The 23,841-nt window shown below is 38.0% G+C and overlaps 1 protein-coding gene across 1 annotated transcript in view; it reads left to right on the top strand.

Moving 5' to 3' along the window:
• The window catches only part of ADAMTS13 (ADAM metallopeptidase with thrombospondin type 1 motif 13), a 1,149,238-nt gene that overhangs the window by 150,251 nt on the left and 975,146 nt on the right, over positions 1-23,841 (top strand). The window contains exon 7 of the mRNA XM_044058222.1: positions 95-219. Within this exon, the coding sequence (XP_043914157.1) occupies positions 95-219 (125 nt within the window). The remainder of the gene's footprint in view (positions 1-94; positions 220-23,841) is intronic.

The following is a 23,841-nucleotide window of genomic DNA, read 5'->3' as shown; positions in this document are numbered from 1 at the left end:
TATAACAATCTTACTGTAATAGGAGTAAGTAATTTAGTAGACGATAGTCGCATTTACACTTTCTTTTTTGCTTTTCTTCATGGTTTGTGTTAAGACAGGGATTGACATCAATAAAAACATCACCTCATCTTTGATAAATGTTTGTGACTGGAGCAGAAAATTCATCTCATTGAATGACTCTGATCCAAAACATGCGGATCTTGTGCTGTATGTGACGAGGTAAGCATTGTTTTTACACACTACTACTGCTAGTGTAAAACACTTAAGCACAATATTAAGGTAAAGGCGAATATACAGAGATACTTAATGACCTTTCACCACTGAGAGAGACAATAGATATGTATAGCTGGGTTTTAATAATTATAATTAATGACTAATTACTGTGCATGCACACCAGATTATTTATGCCCCATATAATATTTTGTGTTGCTCCTGTAAGCCTGGTCTAGAGAAAAGTATGCTGTAACTGTCTGACTTCAGTTCTGTATGTGCAGTCTTCACTTGTGAGTCCAAACCCTGACAATGGTGACACTTAGTTCTGGAACTTTCAAAGTGATGAATACTGCTTCTAGCTGCCAGGTATTAATTGATGGTCTCACTGTCAGCCATACCCTCAAGGGGCAGTGACTGCCAACTAGACAGCAGGGTTAAGAATCAGATTAGATTTTCTTACAGAAAGCACATACCAGGAACATTTTGCATGACAGGAAAAATATTGTTTTAAAATGTATCAGGCACTTATTACTGATCACAATCAATGCATACAGACAACACGCAGCATAGGTCATCACCAAATGCTCAAACACCTCTCTAGATGAGTGTCATTATCACTGCCACAGACTTTTCTTTCTGATAGGCCTCTCAAGATTCTGAATCTAGATAAGATTGACATAATCACATAATGTAGCTTTCATCGTATCCTTGTTATTACTATCTGACAACATAATGGAATTTATCTATGCCAACTATATTGTATATCTGCATTATCGTTTCTTAAAATTGTCATGATTGCTACTTACTTGATTTGTATTCATATCTGTGCCTGTTTAATTTATTTTTTCTGTTCATGTGATTTGTTTTATTTGTGTATCTTGATTTAATTGTTATCTTTTCCAGGCTGAGCCTGAAAATGTATCATGGAGGATCAGTGCTCTCAACCCATTTAACTAATAAAGAAGTAAATATCTTAATCAATAAATAGTGTCACAATTATTTATTTGTTACAATTAAGATAGTGCCTCAGTTTAAGATCTCATCTAAAGGACAACACACTCAGCAGTGCAGCACCCCCCTTTTGCTGTACTGCAATGTCAGTAATTAATATTCCTGGTGTGGGCATTGAACCCACAGTCTTCTGCACCAAAGATGAATGTGCTGCATGCTGTGCCACTGATACTGGACTTCTGATTTTTCTCTTTAACCCTGCAACTGAAATAAATAAGTAAAAACTCATCTACTTATATGTCTGCCCCAGCCTTGACAGCCCCTATCCAAAATTTCTTCATGCCTACAACACATTTATATATATCTCATTGTAGAGAGTTATAAATCTGTCAGTCAAAAAAGATAGATTTCTAAAGCTCTAGAAAACAGCCTCAATCATCCACCTTGAAAAATTAATATTCCCTTTCTCTCCACTATTTCAGAAGTTTCAGGAAAGCAGTCTGAGAAAAACTTATAATTCACTAGCTAAGTTAATATGCAATAACCAACATGGTAACCTCAGGCTATTACTTTTTGTAATAGCAACAAGCAAATGGAAAAGGTAATTTACGAAGTATCATTTTCATTTATTTCACTACAAAATTCAGTGCTGATTTGCATACTATACTTAGAACTCTTACTGACATTGCTTAATTAACCACAACTTCACATCAGTTTTAATAATACCTGCAAAACTGTAAAATAAGAGTAAGTTACCAGTTAACCACATAACCTCCCCCAAACTACTCACCTCAGATGTCCTTCAAAGGTCAGTATCTGGCCAAGTCCTTATTACCCCATTTATTAAAACCATTCCATACAGATAATTTCCTTCTTCATGCTGATTACCTTGTTATCTGGTCTGTAGGTTCATAGGTTCATAGTTTAGTACTAAGCTAAATGTCCTTGCGAGCCATTTTAAGCCTAGCCAATTATCCCTTGTGAGACTCAAACCCTGCACCTTGTGTTTGTAAAGCAAACACCTCAGCTGTTAAGCCACCCTCCCAAGAAATTAAGTTCACCCTTTGTAAGGGTATCTTGAGGTGGATTCGATCCCTTAATCAGTTGTGTTCTTTATGTAAACTCACTGCACTTACACCTTGTACCACAGAGAAAAGTAGCATGACTACCACATTGTAAATGATAACTAGACAAATAAACTAGCCTTTATACACATGACTTGATGCTGTACTACTCAAAGTAAACGTCTACAAAACTAATTTTGTATTTCTAGCAACTCAGGAAAGGCAATAAGCTACCAGCAAAATAACTGGTATTGTCCCCTCAACCATGTAGCTGGTTAGATTGTGCCCACATGAACAAATATCAGACCAGAGGAGTAACTCCACATGGTTCTTCAAGCAGCGTGTACATAAAGCAGTGTCTTAGTACCAAGATTTACTAAAGACTGTTCTAAGTATATCAACTTACCAAATAGCCAGAATATTTCCTTGTCAGAAGTTATATAATTCCAGCACTTATCATCAGTCCTAACAAACTTCTCAAAGAACACTGAACAACTACACAAATGCCTTAACAAAATCCTGTGTTACATGTGCTCATTACCAAGATCTGAATGCCACTGCATCTGACTTGAAAAAGAAAAGGTACTTTTTATTCATTTGCAAGCAGAACTTTTGACATTAAAGTGCTGCATCTAAATCGTTGTTCTAACCCTTACCGTTTGTTTGCATAGTAGGAATTTTTGATAAACCACTATTCGTTTATGTATTTATTTATTTATTTGCATGACTTTGTTGACTGGGAAACTACAAGCTGGGTAAAACTCATTTTCAGCAGAGGACCAGCTATGGAATGCTGTCCCAACTAGTTTCCCAACAGTTTCAGTATTAAAAAACTTAAAAACTCACCTCTTTAACCTAGCCAAATGCACTTGCTATACATAACAGATTGCTATCAGTCAGACTTCTCAAGGTTTCACTCATGCCTACTGCCCATTCTCAAAAATCTATTCCCTCATCCATCTGAGTAACTCCTCAATACTCGTATGAATACTTAAGTAAACCAGCAGCTGCCAAGCAGAGTGCAATGTCTTATTCTTAATAATCATAACGTTCACAACAGTTCTATGCATTGCAGCCCCAGTTTAACCAATTATTTTTGAAATGTGTACTTAAGAACCTATTCACTTAATGATCATGTCACCTGATCACCTGACAGTACTGTTCATAATGTTCTCGCTACAGTCAATAACTATGTCTTAATTGTGTTATTTATTGGACCATTTGCATCCGATATTTTATAAATGATCCATGTGGCTCAGTTTAGGAAGCATAAGAATAAATGTTGTGTCTTTCGGCTTTTCTCGGTTAGGGGTCACCACAGCGGAACTCCAGTCCACTAATGATTGGCAGTAGATTTTTACGTACCGGGTTGCCAGCCCTGACGCACAACCTTCAATGAAGGTACTCCCATTCACGCATGTCTCCACACAGAAGATGCTTTAGCTGAGAATCGAACAGGACAACGTCTTACTGTGAGGCGACAAAGCTACCGCAGCACCACCACCGCAGTCACAAGCATAAATGGAAAAAAATAAATAAATAAAAATAAATAAATAAATAAATAGCTGCTATTCTCCTAATAGAGTAACTTCAGTGGACATACTCACTAAGTAATCAAATAATTAGCCAACTGGAAATCATTTGCCGACAGGCTCTCCTAATGTATTTGTGGCTAATGAAATAAAGTTACTCAGACATCCAATTGCCTTTGTCTTAGAAACTTGATCTTCTTGGTTACATCAAAAGTAACAAGTGTTTTTAGGTTGGGGAATAAATCTCCTGATCAATAAACATATCAGAGATTACTTTAGGCATAAATTATGGAAGTGCAGTGCGAGGTTTATATATAATTATACAATGACTGGTCATTAATATTCCAAAACGAGCATGCTGATTGGTCAGCCCATTCAGCATGCCCATTGTAAATCCTAGCATATATCAATGGAAAAATGTCTGGTTGTCCATTGCTATATACTGTAAGTTTTATTTTTTTTAAACAAAAATAAAAAAAAATCTGTAATCTGGACTCCGAACGTAGCAGAGAGACAGGATGGAAAAAATACTAGGAAAATCAAGTGCGTTACTCAAAACTAAAGACACATACCTGATTTTCCTTGTATTTCCTCCATTCTGTCTCCTACCCCTAAACTGTCTGAAACTTTTTTTTTTTTAAACAAAACAAAAACAGACCAACAGAGACCTTCCTTTCTCTGTTGCTTCCTTTCCAATGCACTGATGTACTGGTATGCATGGGAACACAAGTCCCACATGCATGCTCAGTAAATCAAAAACAAGCAACAGGATATTACCATCCACAGAAGGACAGCACAATGCCATTATACAAAGACATTATTTAAGAAAAGTAAATATTTCTTTCTTAAATAATGTCACTGTATAATACCAATAACCAATGTCACTGTAGTATATTAAGATTTACCCACAGTTGGCTTTATTTAATCACTCGGGCTTCACCCATGTGATTAAACCACACCAACCATGGGTAAATCTTAATATACCACACCAACATCATCGGTTATTGCTTAAATATTCTACTGTTTGGTGAATCAGAATGTAACAAAAATATGAGTTGCACTTAAGTATTATATAATCTGCAGTAGATAATCTAAAACAAGTGATTTAATCTGTAGTATGTGTGATGTTTGTGGCATGAAAATATGTGTAAACTTGTGAATGAATTCTGTAAATGAAAAAGACAAAAAACACAAAGATATTGAACATTTAAAAGTAAAATCTCCTCTCTTTGCTGGAAAGCATAGCAATTAGACCTGGGATGTGGAATATGTGGATCTCATATGAAAATGTGATTTTAGAATTTGGGACTGTTCTCAAGCAGGAAAGCCAAGGTGCATACAATGCAATTAGAACATTTTTTCAAGGATATAGCATTTCCAGGGGAAGTAAGTAGTCTAATTAATATGTAAATGTGGGCTTGGTTTTGACCCTTTGTTCTCCCATTATTTTTGGCTTTGTCCAGAATTCTGCTCTTGGAATTGAGATGAATCTTTCAGAAGGATCCAGTAGGCAGTTGAGCTGAATATCCGTGACATAGAATCACATAATAATATCAACTGTTCATTGTGAGGAGATCATTAAGGTCCCTTGTGTGGGCTGTTACAATACTATAGCTTGACCTGAACCTAGAATAGAATGGATTGCAGATGTTATTTCTTGGACTGAGCTGCAAATAAACCACCTCCTTCAGAACCTTATTAATAATTGGGAGGTTTCTGATTGGGCAGTTAATGTTCACATCATCAGACTCTAATCCCACATTCTAAAGAATCAAGATAAACAGTGCCTTTTCTAATGCAGCTGGAAAAACATAAGCATAAAGGAGGATGAAATAGTCTGATAAATGACCAGGCCAAATACTTGCAGACAGTGAATAACTAACCTAATGGGCCATCGGTCAAGTCCACAAGGACTAAACTCCTGAGCATAAGGGAGGATGAGACTATCTGGTAAATGAATGGGCCAACACATGCAGACAGGAAATAATCCCATGAGCAAGCCCACACGTAGTATGGTGCATGCTAGAAACTAGAGAAGCAAAATCATTATAATCCACAATAGTAAACATTATCCTCCATTTCTAAGAAAGCAGATACTCCCCTGCACCACAGTTTGCCCTGCCAGTGCAAAGTAGAGAATATCTAACCTCACCAAGGCAAGTTTGGCTAAAGGACAATACTAAGTATTGAGTTCACATACTTCAGGAGAAAATACTCTCTGAGTGGTGAGGCGCCTCCATACCACCTAGAAAACTGTAGCTGGTCAGACAGCCACTGTGGAAATCTCACTTGACTAATACAAAAGTGTTTCTGGAAGACCTCTTCATGATAGACAGAATAATGTCTATTTAACTGAACTTTGCTCTTAAGCAGGCAAATACAATGCTAAAGGGTACTCAAGTCTTCATCCAGCCCTCTTAAATTCACAAATTTAAAAGTCATGTAATGGTTTATCTGAACCTACATACATTAAAGAGACTCTTAAAAGGACTGGAAAAGAACTAAAAGCCAGTATCAGAAAGGTCAAAGTTAAACATAACCTGAAACTAGACTTGAAGCCAAGAAAAATGATAACTCCTTCTTTAATTACACAATTACACCCCCCCTCCAAAAAAAAAAAAAAAGAAACAATAGCCAACAGTGTTCTGAACTAATCCATAGTGGCAATACCCACTCGGGTATCAGAGAAATACAAGCAAAGGCACCCAGAAATGGAAAATTTCACAATACAAGACTAAGATCACAAAGGGGGGAACTTATAACAGAAGTCTGGTAAAGTAGAAGTTAAACAGAAACTGAAGTTATGGAATAGCTGCAAAGTGAAGGATTTAGTGTAGAAAGTCTAACACAGATTATGTCATACCATGATGGAGCAATGAGTGCCCAAAGTGAGGAGAAACAGGAGGAGCAGGAGACATCTGAACAAGAAATATGGACATGGGAAAGAAAAAGAGATTTAATATGGTGCAATATTTATGTAAATGAGAAAGCAAAACTAAGCAGTACAGAAAAACAGCACCAAAGATCTTTGAAGAGAAATACAGGCAAAGGCATCTGTATATGGAAAATTTTACAATATAAAACATAAGAAAGCAAAGGGGAAAGTAGGAAAGAAGATTAGTAATGGAGACATTAAAGAAATAGAAACTGAAGTTATGGATTACCTACAAAGTGAAGGGTTTTGTGTAGAAAATCCAACTCGGGTGATGTCAGAGCATGATAGAGCAACGAGTCTCCAAATTAAGGAGAAAGAGGTGGAACACGAAGCATGTGATCAGTTCCCATATGAAGAAACTCTGGAGCCTTCAGTTGGAAACCAATACAAAAGTTCAGTTGGAGTGGCGCAACAGGGAAGGAGCAGGAAATGGGCCAACCCTAATGCACTCAGTATTGTGGAGTTATAGGCCAGCAAATTTGCATATGAAAGAGCAAATGGATGATGCAAGATGCAGCTGAAGAGAATATGTCACAGCAAAATGTTCTGGAACTTTCTGAAGAATGCCTGCAGGAAAAAAAAATAAAGAATGTGCTCTCAGTTTAGAAGAAAAACATCTAAAGGAAGAGTTGCTTGATTTAATAAAAATGGATACACACATTAAGATCAATGAAAAACTAAATTACAGAACGTCAGTTTGCGTCTTTCGGCTTTTCCCGGTTAGGGGTTGCCACAGCGGAACTCCGGTCCGCTAATGATTGGCAGTAGATTTTTACGAGCTGGCTTGCTGGGCCTAACGCACAACCTTCAACGAAAGAATGCCTATTCATGCATGTCGCCACACAAAAGACGCTCTAACTGAGAATCGAACGGGCAACGTCTAACTGTGAGGCAACAACGCTACTGCAGCACCACCACCGCTGTATGACCCAAAATGTTAGAAGTCTAATAAAACAAATAAACACAATAATCAAGACTAGTAACAAAAATTCATGTGATATAACAGAAGTAAATATACTACTGTGCAGCTAAATTAATAACAGATAAAGTCTTGCCATAAAAATACAGGGCAATAGGGGAAGGAAATGCCATCATAAAAGCAGCAAATAGACAAAACTGAAGAAGTTAAGGTAGGAAGTATCACTGTTAGAATAGTATAGAAGAGGGAACAGATCAACAAAATACCCTAAAGATAGACATGATAAAAGCAATGTACAGTATTAGAACAGATCCGGATCTATCATATACTATTGCAAATGATACAGTAAAGATATCAGGACAGACAGAAAAACTTAGAGGATATGTAGATAAATATAAAGGTAAAATACAAAATAAGCAATTCATTGATGACCCAAAAAAGTTTTATAAAGAGTTTGGGAACAAAGCAAAAGGAATAGAAATACCACCAAAAAAGAAGAAATAGACATATTTTGGAGAAATATCTATGAAGAACCTGTGGAATATAATAAAGATGCTGAATGGATAGAAGTAAAAGAAACAGAAGTTCAAATGTGCAGGATATGAAATGGGATGAAGTAATGGCCAAAGAAATTGAAACAAAATTAAGAAAAGTTCCTAAATGGAAAACCCCTGGCCCAGATGCAGCGCCTAACATCTGGCTAAAAGTATTAACATCTTTACCTGAAGATTTAGTTTTGAGTAAGACCTACTAGCTATCCTAAAAACTATAGACAAGTAACTTATTTATTTATTTCACATTTGCTAACCGGGTTGGTCCAACTGAGCAGTTATAGCCCGTTTTCAGTGGAGACCCGAGGAGAAAATCTTCAGTAATAGATGTAAACATAGTAGAATAAGTAAACAGCATGTTAATTAAAGAACAAGAAATATCATAGCTCAGACAATAAACAAAGGATAGATGCATTCTATGGTTGAAAGGCATTTACCATACAGAAATTGGAAGAAATTGTTTGGTCATATATGGTAGTTATAAATAGTGCCATAAGGTTATGCAGTAACCAGACAGGAAATTCAGAGGTTAGTTAAACATGATTAAGATACAGTATTTATGAGGCAGGAGTAGAATGATCAGGTGGGATCCTGGCATGGACATATCCAGTTAGTTTGGAAGAATAATTTTAGTTATTTTTTGAAACTTGTTGCTTGAGTGATGATTCGTAAGTTAGATGGTAAGCTGTTCCAGATTTTTGAGATGGAAGATTTATATAGGAGATTTCCTATGTTCAGTTTAGATGTACATGTTTCTGGAAGACATTTCTCAGAGCTACGGAGGGGGCGTAGGGGGGAATAGAGTGTGAAAAGATGTGAGAGGGAGGGGTAGGAAGTGGGTATGTTAAATATATAGTGGGTTAACTGTAATTGGGACAGTTTTATGTGATGGGATAATTCAAGCCATTGAAGCTTATGGAGGGCAAGGAAGTGGTGGGCTAAATTGGGGAAGTTAGCTGCAAATTTGGCAATTTTATTGTAGGTCTGCTCAAGTCTAGAAAGTAAACAGGATTGAAGATTGCTGAAGACAGGTGAACCACGGAATAGGCAAGAGAGGAGGTAGGCTTGAGCGAGGGATTGTCTTGATACTGCAGAGAAGAATTTTGAGTTGTGGTATAACAAGCCTAGTTTTTGATTAGTTTTTTTTTATTGCATGGTGAATGTGTAAGTCAAATTTTAACTGGTCATCAATAGTCATACCAAGTAATTTTGTGTGATTGTCTACATTGATTATTATGTCATTTAGAGAGGAGATGGAGAAATTAGCCTTGAGGTGGTCTTTATTTTTTGGAAGATAGAGAAGTAGCTTTGCTTTTTGGGGGGTTTAGGATAAGCTGATTGATATTTATCCAGTTTTCTACAAGATGAAATGATTGCTGTGTGTGTGTTTGGAGAAATGTGATAAAGCTAGCAGATGTGATAAGGGTGGAATCATTACCGTACTGAATGAGGCTGGAGAGGGAGGTTGAGGAGTGAAGGTCATTGGTAAAGATGGTAAAGACGAGAGGTCAAAGAATAGAACGCTGAGGTACATCAGTTTGTATAGGTAAGAAAGGAGAGCAGGAGGATTGCTATTTAAATTACTGAAGTCAGTCAGTGAGATAACTATAAATCCATGAGAGAGCTGAGCTGGATAGGTTGAGGTTAGCCAGTTTGATCAGAAGTTTGGAATGGGATACCATGTCAAATGCCTTAGATAAGTTGAGGAACAGACATGAGACTAAGTTACTACTGTTCCTGGATTCAGCTGTGGTGTGGGTGAAAGACAGTAGGGCAGTACAGGTGCTATGGTGAGGTTGGAAGCCATGTTGAGTAGAGGAGAGTAGGTTGTTTTGAAGGAGATAATTAAGGATTTGATTGTGAATACACTTTTTTAGTATTTTGGATAGTGGGGAAAGTATGGCAATTGGTCAGTAATTGGTGGGATCATTAGAGTTACCTCCTTTGTGAAGGGGGATAATGTAAAAGGATTTCCAAATTTTGGGTACAGTGGCTTCTTTTATAGAATGGTTAATGAGTGTAGAGACAGGAAAGGCAATGGTAGTTATGGCAAGCTTGAAGAAGTGGGGGGGCAGGAGTTTGTCTGCAGAGGGGGAACACAGTTTAAGTTTAAGAAGTAGAGATTTTATATAGGATGTAGAGATAGGTATAAAGGTGAGACTATTTTTTTTGTTAATAGTATGAGGTATTAGGTTGTGGGGAAGATTTTGTGTGGGATTAAGGCCTGCGTTGGTCAGTTTGCTGATAGAATCTATAAATAATTGGTTAAGAAGAGGGGCAGTCTCATGGTCAGGAAGGTTTGTGTAAGGATGGGGGTTTGGGGTTTACCAGGATGTAGGATGAAGTTGATATTTTTCCAGAAATCTTTAGATTTGAATGGGTGGAGGTTTGTGACTTAGCATAAAAGGACTTTTTTATCATTGTAGATTTCTTTTCTGGCCAGATTCCTACATTCTTTAAATACCTGGAGGTGATTGGGAGATTTACTTTTTAACCAAATTTTCCAGGCATTTTCTCTTTTGTGCATTAGTTTATGGGTGTCTTTACTGAGCCATGGGGCAAAGTCAGATTTTATTCTAATTTTGCATAAGGGGGCCAATGTGTTGAGGGTGTTTAGAAAGATGCGGTTGAATTTGAGTATGGCTTCCTCAAGAGGAAGGGAATATAGGAAGGGCCAGTTTATGCAGGGAGACTATTGTTGAGAGAATTGGGGTTGAAATCTTTGAGTTTATGACAGACTTTATATTGATGTGGTTTCTGTTGCTGGGGTGGGTATCTGTCTAATGGATAGATGGTCACTTAGTGTATCAGGTAGTGTGGTGGGGTTGTGATAGTGTTGAGGGCTGTTACAGAAGATCCAGTCAATTATTTTGCCTGAATTGGAGTGTTTGGAAACTCTAGTAGGGGTGGAGATAAGTTGAGAGAAGCCAAACAGGTTGATACTTTGCGCAGGTGATGTGGAATCAAGGGGTTTCCAGTCTATCTTCACAGCTCCTAGAAGTAAAGTTTCATAGGGTAGGTTTTGAGATAGCCAGGAAAGAATATTTTCTAGAATTTGGATATTCTTACCTGGAGGAATGCAAATGGCAGCAATGGCAAGTTTGTTGTGGTTGTTTAGTTGGTAATTTAATACCAGTATTTCTGCTGGGTGAAAATTAGGTAGATCAATGGTAATAGGAGATAGGGTGAGGTGTTGAGAGTAACGAATTGCTGCACCCCCACCTTTTTAGTGATTCTGTCTACATGATTGATGCAATACCCAGGGGAAAGAATTTCAGAGTTGGATATGTGGGGTTTTAGCCAGGTTTCAGAAAGAATAAGTAGGGGGGGGGGGATACTGGGAGATCCATGCATGCAGGTCAGTAATTTTGTTAGTAAGGTTTTGCATGTTAATTGCCATAATGGATAAGTGTTTATTAGAGTGGAAGGAGGGGGAGGATGAGGGAGTATTGGTTAGCTGGGTAGCAGGGGGGAGTTGTTGGGATGGGAGTAGGTGTATTGAAGTAGGGCCAGGATTGGGGTGGATGTCAAAAGCTTGTGACGGTATAGTTTGTGGTAAGTTGAGTTTGAGCAGGTAGTGTTTATTTGAATGTGTGACAATTTGGGTCTAAGGTTACACAGGGACACTATTTGGAGTACTTTGTAGCAGAAACAGTGAGAGATGGAGGTATTGTACAAACAGGGAGAGATGCTAGAGAATGACGTATCAGAGTGTGAGTAATCAATGCAGGAGGAGGTAGATGTTGGTCTGACATGGTATGCGTAGAAATGGTATGATGTAAGGAGAGAAAGTAGTAAGAGAAATGCAGTGATTATTACATTTGTGAGCATGATTAGAGTGATTAGTGAAAAGGGGAGTTTAGAAGGGTGTGAGTAAAATAATGGTGTGCAAAAAGGGTGTGTCGGTAAGGGAAAGAAAAGGGAGGGGTTAGGGAGTGTGCAGTGTGTGTTATAGGTGGGAGAAGTGGTGTGAAATGTGGGAGGTAAGAGGTGTGAGTATTATTGGTCAGTTAGGTGGGAGGAGACAGGATGGTGAAAATAAATGTAGGATATGTGGGGATGGGTGGGAATTGGGGGTAGGGCAGTTAATCTATCTTACTGAATGCATAAGGTCAATTTTAAAGAAACATTCCTGTCTGCCACAATTGCATAACCATCACAGAGCCAGACATGCACCATTAATACACTTCTATCACAATAACAGTGAGTTTGTCCCACTATAATGGGTAAAAGGCAGAGAAATGAAACGTATGTATAGTGTATTTATCAACCTATACCAATGCCGCTACAAGAATACATGCAAATATAATTAATGTTCAAAGGCCATTTCCACTAAAAAGAAGAAAATGAGGGCTGTCACAACTTTAAACACAGCAGAATGAAGCCCTTGTAGTAGTGAGGAGTTATTTTTATGAGCTCCGATGCCAGCTATAGAATGTATCAAACTATAGCATATAGTGCCCTTTTACTACAACAAGCATAATAGTTTTAGATTATAAAGTAATAATTGTAGAGCAATGTACCTACAATCTGGTGTACTGTTTGACAAGCACTCTATCCATGGGACATGGCTCATACAGTGGTAACAGGATGATTCAAAAATGGCACATTTTTACCTAGTAATACTTAAAACCTTGTACCAGATGGTATAGTGAGATAATTCCTGGGCAGATTAGTGACTACCTAGTGCTGCAGTAGTATAATGTGGCCACTAGGGGGGCAAACTCAGCATCAGAAAGTATCTGAGAAAACAGGCCGTAGGAGCTATGCAAGTATGTAGCCTGATTACAGTAACAGAGGTAAAGAAAACCTGGGGTTTGTACTGGATCAAAAACAGTGGGCTAGTTCAGAAAGATGGTGAGAGTTTTAGATCAGGAGATGGGTCAGGGTAAGCTGCACTACATAGGAGCAAAATAAGGGGATTTAGTTATTTGAATTTATTTCTTTATTTGTATTTTAGTTTTGAGCCAGACCATTTAGTAAAGTGCTTGCCCAGAACAGCTTTTGCCAATGCAAGCAGTAGAGCTTTATACAGTAAAAATGTAGTAGTAAACAAAGCTGGTGCTTAAGAAAGCCACTTGCAAGCACAATATGCTGAAATGGTGCGAGCCGTTAAACAGCTACTGCTATTTTTAACAACCCCGAACATTTCCCAATTGCAAATACTTTTCTCATCTCTTGAAAGTCACAGAAGTAAGACAGCTTGTCCAGAGGGGAGTGAGAAAAACAATATGCTGAAATGGTGCGAGCCGTTAAACAGCTACAGCTGTTTTTAACAACCCTGAACACTTCCCAATTGCAAATACTTTTTTCATCCCTTGGATGTCACAGAAGTAAGGCAGCTTGTCCAGAGGGGAGTGAGCAACTCTAAAGCATTTCTTGAGGAGAAAAAATAAATACCTTCACTACAAAAGTACCCGGAGCAGTCGAAAGTATACTTATTATTTGCCTTCCAATGATGTAAAAAATATATACTGGAAATGATGCTGACAGAGTTTATAGTCATTTAGAAGAAAACTCAATCATGGCAATAAAACAAATGGGTAACAAAAGAAAATCATATGGAACAAAGGATCATTTGTTGTTAAATAAAGTCAAGATGGAAAATTGTAAAAAGGGGAATAATCTAAGTATGGTATGGATAGATTACAAAAAGCATTTGACAGCATCCTACATCCATGGATAAAGGACTGCTTACAGATATATAAGATGCATCCTACATTGATCAATTGCATTATAATAACTATGAAACCATGGTTAACTACTTTGCAGCTAAGCCATGATGAAGGACAAATTATTATCTCAGGGATAAAAATTCAAAGAGGGATATTCCAGTGCAATTCTTTGTCACAGCTGCTCTTTTGTCTTGCCCTTAACCCGTTAAGCTGTATAGTTAACAGGCTAGGTCATGGTTAAAATTTGGCTCCCAGACATAGCCAGTGTTAGGCACCCGCAGAATCTGTGGCTGCTGGTAGCCCCCAATCATCTCCTCACAAACGAGGGACTAGAAGCAGCAGCCATGGGTTTCTCCTTCTCTGTTCATTCCTCTGAACCTTGTGGAGACCTGCATAGCTGTGTGATGTCACTGCATGATCTTAAAACTTTTTCCTTTTTTTTTTTTTTTTTTGACTGGTCTGTAAGATGCAGTCAATCAGGTCCGCTTCAGTGAAGCAAAGGACCTGAATGGCTGCAGCAGAAAACACCATGGAAGACTACAGTTTACTTGACTGTAATCACAAATATTTAGGTTTTATGCTTGGATATGTTTATATGGTTGCTAATGTGTGTGTGTGTGTGTGTGTGTGTGTGTGTGTGTGTGTGTGTGTGTGTGTGTGTGTGTGTGTGTGTGTGTGTGTGTGTGTGTGTGTGTGTGTGTGTGTGTGTGTGTGTGTGTGTGTGTGTGTGTGTGTGTGTGTGTGTGTGTGTGTGTGTGTTTGCATTGTGTGTTTGTAACAGATAACTGAAACTCCAGGATATATGGCATTTTGTGTACTACAATAAAGTTATCTGTCAAACACAGGTTGTTTCACCTTGTTGATGAGCTTTAGGGTAGATCCTGCAACACACAACATGCAATTAACCAAGACTTAATGAAGTACGTTTGACATTTCAAGTCCAGTTCAGAAAGGCTGAAAATGAAAAAATTCTTTCCCAGGAGTTCCAGACACCTCGTAGTATCCAAATAGTTGTAAAAAAAATCAGTGTACCATAAAATATGAATAAAAAAACTTTTAATTGTGAGCGCTTTCATTCACATAAGGTAAATGAACTTCTTCAGACAAATAAAAGGAAGACAAATAAGTATTTAAATGCATTTGTCAGTTAATGACATTACAAACCCACCAATTTAAATAGTAGTATGTGATTTTTGAATCATATACAATTTCCTACATATTAAAGTTACAAGCTGCTATTAAATACAATATTCAAAAACACTTTTTCATGAATATAAAAATAAAAATAATTCTAAATGAATGTGGTACTTAATGACATATCCCACAAAGATGCTTACATATTTTTCACCTCAATAGTGATTTTAATTTTAAAATACATTTTAAAGAGGAGTAGTCATTGAGTCCTGGATATGGTGTGCATTGAGCCTCAATTGCCATAGGAGCTCCTGTTCTTCCAATTTAAGAGTCCACGGGCCCCCTCTAATGTTTGGTACTACTTGCTCAATAATAAAGTATTTAAAATAATGCCTCGGTTTGTCTATAATATGTTTAGCCAAAGCATTTGTACTATTTTGTTTGCTGATACTGTATTGGTGTTCGTATATCCTTTGTTTGAAGTGCCTTTCTGTTTTCCCTGCTTAAAAACAAACACATGATTGACACTGTGCTAGACAGACTACTCCTTTTGTATTGCAGTCATATCTACCCACCAGTTTATATTGTTCATCTAAGATAGTAAAAGTTGTTGTTGTCAAGATGAATTTACAGTAGGGCCATCTACTGCATTTTTTAAATTCTTCTCCAAAATTGATTTTATATTGGGTCCTCTCCGATGTGTTATTTTAGGTTTAGACATTAATTTAGTTCTAAGAGTTACATCTTCATTAATCAGGGCCCAATTTTTGTTTAATTTGTCTCTTAATGTATTTGCATCCTTAGAGAATATTGTTATGAAGCTAACATTAAATTCACTCTCCACTATGGGGCTTAATGTTATTATACTGACGTTCAAATCATTATTAAATTCAATAATGTTCTTATTCAAAATGGATTTAAAATGGCCTGTCATCCTCTTTCTCTCAACCTCCATTATGATATCATCCAAAAAATTTGGTGGATATCCACGCTTAATAAACATATTCCTTAAAGTCTGACATTCACTATCAAAATCCTGGTTAAGTGAACTCATTCTGGCAGCTCTTACGAGCTGCCCCTTAACTACAGCTCTTTTCTGGTGCAGGGGGTGGTTGCTGGCAAAATGTAGGAGGTCATTGGAATATGTAGGTTTTCTATAAATACGAGCTATGTATCTGTTATTAATGCTATCTTTACTTAGCATTACATCTAGATAGGTCATTTCTTGTTTACCAAATTGGAAGGTAAAACTTATGAAAGGATGTCATACGAGACATTTCTTCTAACAGTCCATTAACTTCATCAAGGTCTCCTTTTATTAACAAAAACATATCATCTAGGTACCATGTATACCATCTCACATTGTTCTTAAAATGGGGGTTGGGAAACAGGAATTTCTTCTCCTAAAAGGCCATGACACTGATTGCGAAGCTGCCCCCACATGGTGACCCCATGGCAACTCCGCTTTTCTGTAGATAGTAATTCTTATTGAATAGAAAATAGTTATTCCCTAAGATTAATTCTAACAAATCCTCAATTAGATTTAGTTAATTTCCATGTACCCCTTTGTCCAACAGGAATTCTATTACCCAGTTAATGGCCAAAGATTGTGAAATGGCGGTATATAGATCTTTGACATCTATTGTCAAGAAACTATAATCTTTATTGAATTCCACTTCATTTAATGCCTGTAAGAAGCCCCAGGAAGCCTTACATATCTGGGATTCAGTAACTAAGTGCTTCTTTAATAACCCATCTACCATTTTGGCACAGGCATACGTAATGCTGTTCCTACCATCCACAATAGATCTGAGTGGAGGGTTTTCCAAATCCTTGTGGATTTTAGGGATTCTGAATATGATAGGTGTTAAAGGGGCAAACATTGTTAGATAATTACACGTGTCAAGGCTAATTCTGCCTTCTAAAAACATGTAATTGATGGTGTTCTTAACTTTCAAATATGCTTTATTCTATTAGTTAATTGTGACTATTTCATAAGCTTCACTGTTTAACATCACAGACATCCTAGAATTATAATCACTTTCTTCCATAAAAATCAAACCCCCACCTTTATCAGGTCGCATAACTTGAATATTCAACAGTTTTAATTCAAAAAGATCTTGCATTTGAAAATACTGTAAATTAGCATTATGCTGTTTACTAACTGATCTAGATAATGCATTCCTAATTTCCATTTCACAAAGCTTTTCAAAACACACAGAGTTGTGTGTAAAAGGGGATTAAATAAACTGGAAATTCTAAATTCGTTAGTTGTTAAAGAGTTATTAACCATCAAAAGGTGCAAGTTCAATTTCCCAAATAAACTTTTAAATCAATTAATGTCCTTGATATATCTGCCCTTTTCGTGGGCACAAATGAGAGACCATGTGCTAAAACCTCTATTAAATCAGGTCTTACAGGTTTAGCAGCAAAGTTGTAACTTTTAATGTCACCTTGTTTGTTCGTATGGACAGCAACTCTTCCACTTTTATTCGTATTAGCTGCTAGACCCTCCTGTGTTGTTATCTCTGTCTCCAGGGCTGTTTTTTCGATCGCTGATTCCGTTTTGTTCTTTGTGCTCTCATTTGTTGCCAACCCTGGCCATTGTGAAAACCCTCATTCTGTGTTGGTTGAATTGAATGTACCTCCCATTCTCTTAAACGGCCATTCCAATTAGCAGACCCACCGTAGTCTTCTTGTGCAGGATTACTTTGTGGTTCAGGGCTATTACGGTTTCCATTCAAGAAACTATTACGTTCAGCTTTACTTACAATTTCAGCATTACTCCAAGTTTGGGAAAGTGGGAGGGGTAGGCTATACCATTCGAGTAGTCTTTCTGGTCTCTCTAATGTTTTCTAGTTCTTGCCTCCCTCAACTTATGAATGGTGCTGTCTATACTTTAAAAAATGCGGCTGAATTTGAATTTATATCGAGAAAAATTATTGTCTGACTTAATGTCAGTTTCCATTTTGTTTACGTCATTCTTCAAATTGTCCATTTGTGATGTATAATGCTTGGTAAGGATTTCATGAAATTCTAATCCCTGCTTGTCAAACAATTGAATTAACTAGCAGTGGAATGCAGAACCTTTCACCAAACCTGTAGGGTATCGCCACTGTCTTAGACCCTTGGGCATATGGCGCCTCTGTAAACATTCTCTAAAATATGCAACCTCAAGTTGAAGTTTTCTATATTTCAAGAGATTAAAGTCAAAGTCTTTTAGCTTGTTTACAATATTATTATTGTCATGATTAATCATTGTTTCAAACCCAGTTAAATGGTGTGCGACAAAATGTATGACATCTGTGTGTACTAGTTATAAAACTATCAATACTGTACTAAAGCACTAAAATATGACTCTCTGAGCAATTAGCTCCATGTAAGGGATATTAACAGAGAGAAGAGTTATATGCCTTTTGCGACTGCACCGAATCAACATTTTTCTAGTGGTTGTAGTTCCTTTCCTCTTCACTTAGAAATCTGACACAAGGAATAAAACAATGAGGGGCAAAAGCCTATAATCAGGGTGCATTTTATTTATTGCATTATTTACTTAAAACAGGTGTAAATAATATGTGACTTTTTGCATTTTTAAAGAAGGCAACATATTTGGCTACTATCAATCATTGTTTTCACTCAAAATCAACAATTTTATGAGGGTCAGATTTCTCCCCCTTCTGTTGTGCCTCCTCATTTCTCCCCTTAGCTTCCTTCCACCCTACATACCTCTCTCATATTTCTCTCCTCCCTATTGGCTATGACTCTTTTCCTGTAAACCTGTATCTCTAATCTCTCTCTCTATTGTTGTCTCTCTCTCCTCCTTGGTCTTCCACTTTCTTTACCTGCTGTTAAAATTAAGCAAAAATGTTCAATATGATGTTATTTTAGATTATCCAGATAGTTAAACTCCTTTCCTTTTGGTAACAATGTACATTTCTCTGTCCTTGGTCTTTCAATTTTTTTTTTGTTTCCTTGTTTTTTAAACTATGTTGCCTCCTCATTTCTCCCCTTAGCTTCCTTCCACCCTACATACCTCTCTCATATTTCTCTCCTCCCTATTGGCTATGACTCTTTTCCTGTAAACCTGTATCTCTAATCTCTCTCTCTATTGTTGTCTCTCTCTCCTCCTTGGTCTTCCACTTTCTTTACCTGCTGTTAAAATTAAGCAAAAATGTTCAATATGATGTTATTTTAGATTATCCAGATAGTTAAACTCCTTTCCTTTTGGTAACAATGTACATTTCTCTGTCCTTGGTCTTTCAATTTTTTTTTTGTTTCCTTGTTTTTTAAACTATGTAATAATATTCATTATGTTCTCATTTAGATTGTCTAGAAATTTTTAACTCCTACTCTTGTTTGGATAACATTATTCCTTGTCTAAGTCCTACCAGTCTGTAATCTGTTATCTCTATATGTGGAGCTTTTCTCCCCGGGCCTCTACTGAAAATGGAAATATATCCAGCTAGACTAGCCTGGTTAACAAATGTAAAATAAAATAAATAAATAAATAAAAAAATCACTGCCTTCCCTGAAAATCATGGCCATTTGAATTCTATCCAGTTGACCCTCTCATCCATTGCATGAGTCCATTTATGGGTGCAGTAGTATATTTTATAATTTATTTGACCTCCACATCCCACTGTATTCAGTGAATGGAGAAGAAAGAAAGAAGTGTGTCATTATAGGATCATAGGAAGTTACTAGGCCAATGTGCCTAGGGCCCTTACAAGCTTAGCCAAGGTCTGCTCTTATTTCCACAATCGGCAGCTATTGCCCCTGTCCAAGAGGGACACAGGTGGAACCCCCAGGGTGAATTTATGGTTACCCATCCAATTGTCCAGATTGTGTTTGAAGAGGACCAATGAGGTGCTCTGTTTGACTTGAAGTGGGAGTCTGTTCCAAAGGTATGGTAACCTCTGGGAGACAAATCTGTCCCTGCAGCAGGCTCAATTAATGTCACATACCAGGTTAAGGTCTTTAGAGCAAGTAACACATCTACCATTTGATTTACGGATATGCATGATTTCCAATAAAGCAGGGTCAGAGATTGACTTGTATGCAAGGCAGAGATCACCTCTGAGTAGTCTGTATGAAACAGAATAAAGTGACAGTAATTTCAGATAATCCGCATAGGACAGATGCGGAAGACCTTGAATTTTCCTTGTGAGGAACCTCTGTGGTTTCTTCAATTGCTGCAGGTGCTTGGAAAGGTACACACCAAAAGTGTATTGTACTCAATTATTGTTCTGATGAGGAAAAAGAAAAGGGAGGTTATAATTTATTGTTCTCTGGAGGCAATGCCCTTACTTATGAGATGAGCAAATAGAATGCCCTTCTTACCACCATGGAGACATGGTGGTCAAAGGTAAGGTTGCTGTCAACCTCTCACCACTGACTGCATACTTAAGGTGTCAGTATTGATGTGGTAGTTAGCAGGAATATTGCTCTTAATGAAAGGGATGATAATATATTTTTTGCATTGAGTTTAAGGCCATGACTTTGGCACCAATCATTTGTTTGTGTAAGACCCTGTTGTAGGATCTTGACATCATTTGGAGATTCTATGATCACTCCCAGTTTGCAGTCATCAGCAAAATTTGTCTGCCACAGACCTTTAGTTTTTGCTTGTACTTCAGAGAAATAGATTCCAAACAGAAGAGGTCCCAGGACTGATCCCTGTGGAAACACCACTGGTAACAGGTCTGCTGTTGGAGGTGGATTCCTCTATTTTGACTATATGGGTTCTATCCATTAGCCAGTTAGTGACCCATCTAACGATATAAGGGTTGATACCTAGCTGGTTAAGTTTGTCAATGCCTGAGTGAGGGATAGTGTCAAATACCTTGGCTAAGTCTAGGTAGGCTGCATGCACAGATTTCCCCTCGTCCAGGGCCTTGGTGACTGTCTTAAAGAAGTCCACCAGGTTTAACAAGCATGATTTCCCTTTGACAAATCCAAACTGAGTAGGTTCAAGTGTTTGGAGATTACCTATATCTTTGTTAAGGTCCATGATGATTCATTCCATGGCCTTGCAGATAAGGCTATTCAGGCTAATAGGTCTCTATTTCCTGAGATCAGTGGAAGCACCACCTTTGTGGAAGGGGATAATGGTGGTTGTTTTCCATTTAGCTAGGATGAAACCCATGCTTAGACTATGATTGAAAAGAGTACCAAATGGTATTGCTAATTCTTGTTGGAGCCCATGTAGGACACAGCCTGGGATGTTTTTAGGTCCCATAGATGGTGTGTTTTTGGCCTTAGACAGGGTGTTTACGACCTGCTCTTTAGCAATATAAGGTAAGGGACAGGTGTTAGGGATGTAATAGGGTACATCTGGCAGGGACAGGGGAGGGAAGTTTTCACAGAATCTGTCAGCCAGCAGGTTAGCTATGTCCACAGGCTCAGTATACGTGGTATCATTAACTACCAGTTCAGCACAAATCTGGGGCTTTCCTTTTGGGTTGTGTACGTAACTAAAGAACCCCTTATGGTTGTCCTTTGTTGAGGAAGCTATTAGAGTTATGGATTGAGATGTGTCTTGTATCCCTTTTTTCAAATAAGTTCCTTATTTTTTTAAATAAATAATAAATAATTAATAAATAAATAAAAATGCACCTTTCAATATTTTGTGGGAGCATGAGAGGGAAGCCTAATGCTGGGTGTTTCAAAGCTTTAACCACAAACCTAAAATCTTGAAATGTCGGTAGGTAACATTCGCTCATATAAGGCTAATGTAAAGTGCATCACTTAGACAGTGCCTTGTACATGAGCTCGAGCCCTTATACATTTACTACTCCCTACCTGCACAAAAATGACTTATGGAAATGAGGACAGCCTGCCGTACTACTAGGATATACAAGCCAAATACAAAACCCCTGTGAGGTTGTGGCAGGATACCAAAATGTTGCTTATACTTTGTGCTGCCAAAAATCTTGTTGTGAGGTTAGGACATTTGGGAGCGCAGAGCTAGTTGTGAGGCCAACACAGAAGCACATGAAGAAAAAATTGCTAATGGAAGTGAAAGTGTCAGCAATCAGAAAAGCTGAGGAGCTAACTGCACATTTAAGATAAATGACAGTCTGGTGGTCTGGACTTCACCTGTTTCTCTTTGGGTTTGAGTTGCTGTCTCAGATTCAGTAATCCCCATGGCTCTGTCTTGTGTTTTATTGGGTTTGAGTCTGTCTGTCTCAGGCTCAGTAATCCTTATCATACCTCTCAACCTCTTAGAGCAAACAATCTAGACAAAGCCACAAATAATTGGGGGACAAAGGCCCAACAATAGGGACACTTTTTAAATGTTGCTCTTACAAACTTAGAAAGTTGATAGAATAACAGGGTTTGCATTACCATGAATTTTATGAAGGGTATAAAGTCTGAAACTCAAACAGCTTTCATTATATTCTGACCTCAACCCTGAATGACTTACCAATGATTTGCTAGAAAACCACAATTTTACGAGAAACAGACCAAAAATATCAGGCAAATCTCTGGACATTCTGCACAGATTTCTGTACAGTTGAGAGGTCTGATCCCCATGGCTTTCTCCTGTATGCCTTGTGTTTCTCTGGTTTTGAGCTTGTCTGCCTTAAGCTCAATAATCCACATGGCTTTCTCTTGTCTTTCTTTGGGTTTGTTTGGGTTTCAGTCTGGCCACCTCAGGCTCAGTAATCCCCATGGCTTTCCCTTGTATGTTTTGTGTGCCTAGAGTCCTTTCTATGTCTGTCCCATAGCTGTCTTGTGTGCCTCTGCAGTGTGACTGTTCTGCATGTCATTAACTGTCTGTCTTGTGTGATGGGGTCAGTTTATCTAATACTGCTTGTGTGTTTCAGTCTTGCCATAGTGCTGTCATCGCCTTGAGTTTGGGAGTCTGTGCGTGGTGTCTCAGTTCTGTCTTGTGGGAGTGCGGCCTTTGTCTTGTGTAGGTGTCTGTTCAGTCTTGCAGTAGTTTTGTCCTGGTCTTGTTTGTCTCTGTCCTCTGTGGGTGGGTGCCTTTGTCCTGTGTGTGGAAGTGTGTATGTTTTTTCAGTCTTGCTGTAGTGCTATCTTTATCATATCTGTGTCTGTCCTGTGTGCAAGAGTCCGTGTATCTTTCTGTCCTGTGTGTCCCTGTTCAGTCTTGCTAGAATGCTGTCTTTATCTTATGTGGGTGTCGGTCCTGTGTGTGGGAGTCTATGTGGGTGTTAATGTTCAGTCATGGTATAGAGCTGTCTTTCTCGTGTGTGGGTGTCTGTCCTGTGTGCAAGAGTCTGTGTAGCTGTCTGCCTTGTATGCCTCTGTCTTGTGTGAGGGAGTCTGTGTAGGTTTCTTTGTTCAGCCTTGCTGTATTGCTGTCTTTGTCTTGTGTGCCTGTGTTGTGCATGGGAGGCAATGTGGGTGTTTTTGTGTACCTCTGTGGAACTGGCTACCTTGATGCGGTACAGAGGCTTGTCATAATGTAACAACAGTGCTCCTAAATGCCAGTCAGTCATAGCACTCAATCTCTTTGCACAAAAAATCTGGACAAATCCAAAGATAATGGGGGGACAGCCCCAAAAATCAGTACAATTTTTAAATATTGCTCTTAAAAACTTAAAAAGTTGCTAGAATAAAGGGTCTTGTGTTACCATGCATTTTCTAAAGGATATGACATCTAAAACTCAAATGCATCTCATTATTTAGTGGTCAACCCATTATTTGCCACAAACAATCCAGAAAACTACAAATTTTGAGGAACGGACCAGAAATTAGTCACATCTGGACATTCTGTGAAAATCTGGGCAGTTGAGTATGCACTCAATGTGCATGTACCTCTGAGTTGCTACCTTGCTGTGGTACAGGGAGTTGTCATAATGTAGCATTGGCACTAAATGGCAGTTTGTGTATGCATG

The sequence above is a fragment of the Protopterus annectens genome, chromosome 16.part0, assembly GCF_019279795.1.
Source record: "Protopterus annectens isolate FY-2018-M chromosome 16.part0, PAN1.0, whole genome shotgun sequence".
Taxonomy (NCBI): domain Eukaryota; kingdom Metazoa; phylum Chordata; order Ceratodontiformes; family Protopteridae; genus Protopterus; species Protopterus annectens.
Note: the sequence above shows the minus strand (reverse complement) of the source record. Positions and strands in the feature narration are given on the sequence as shown.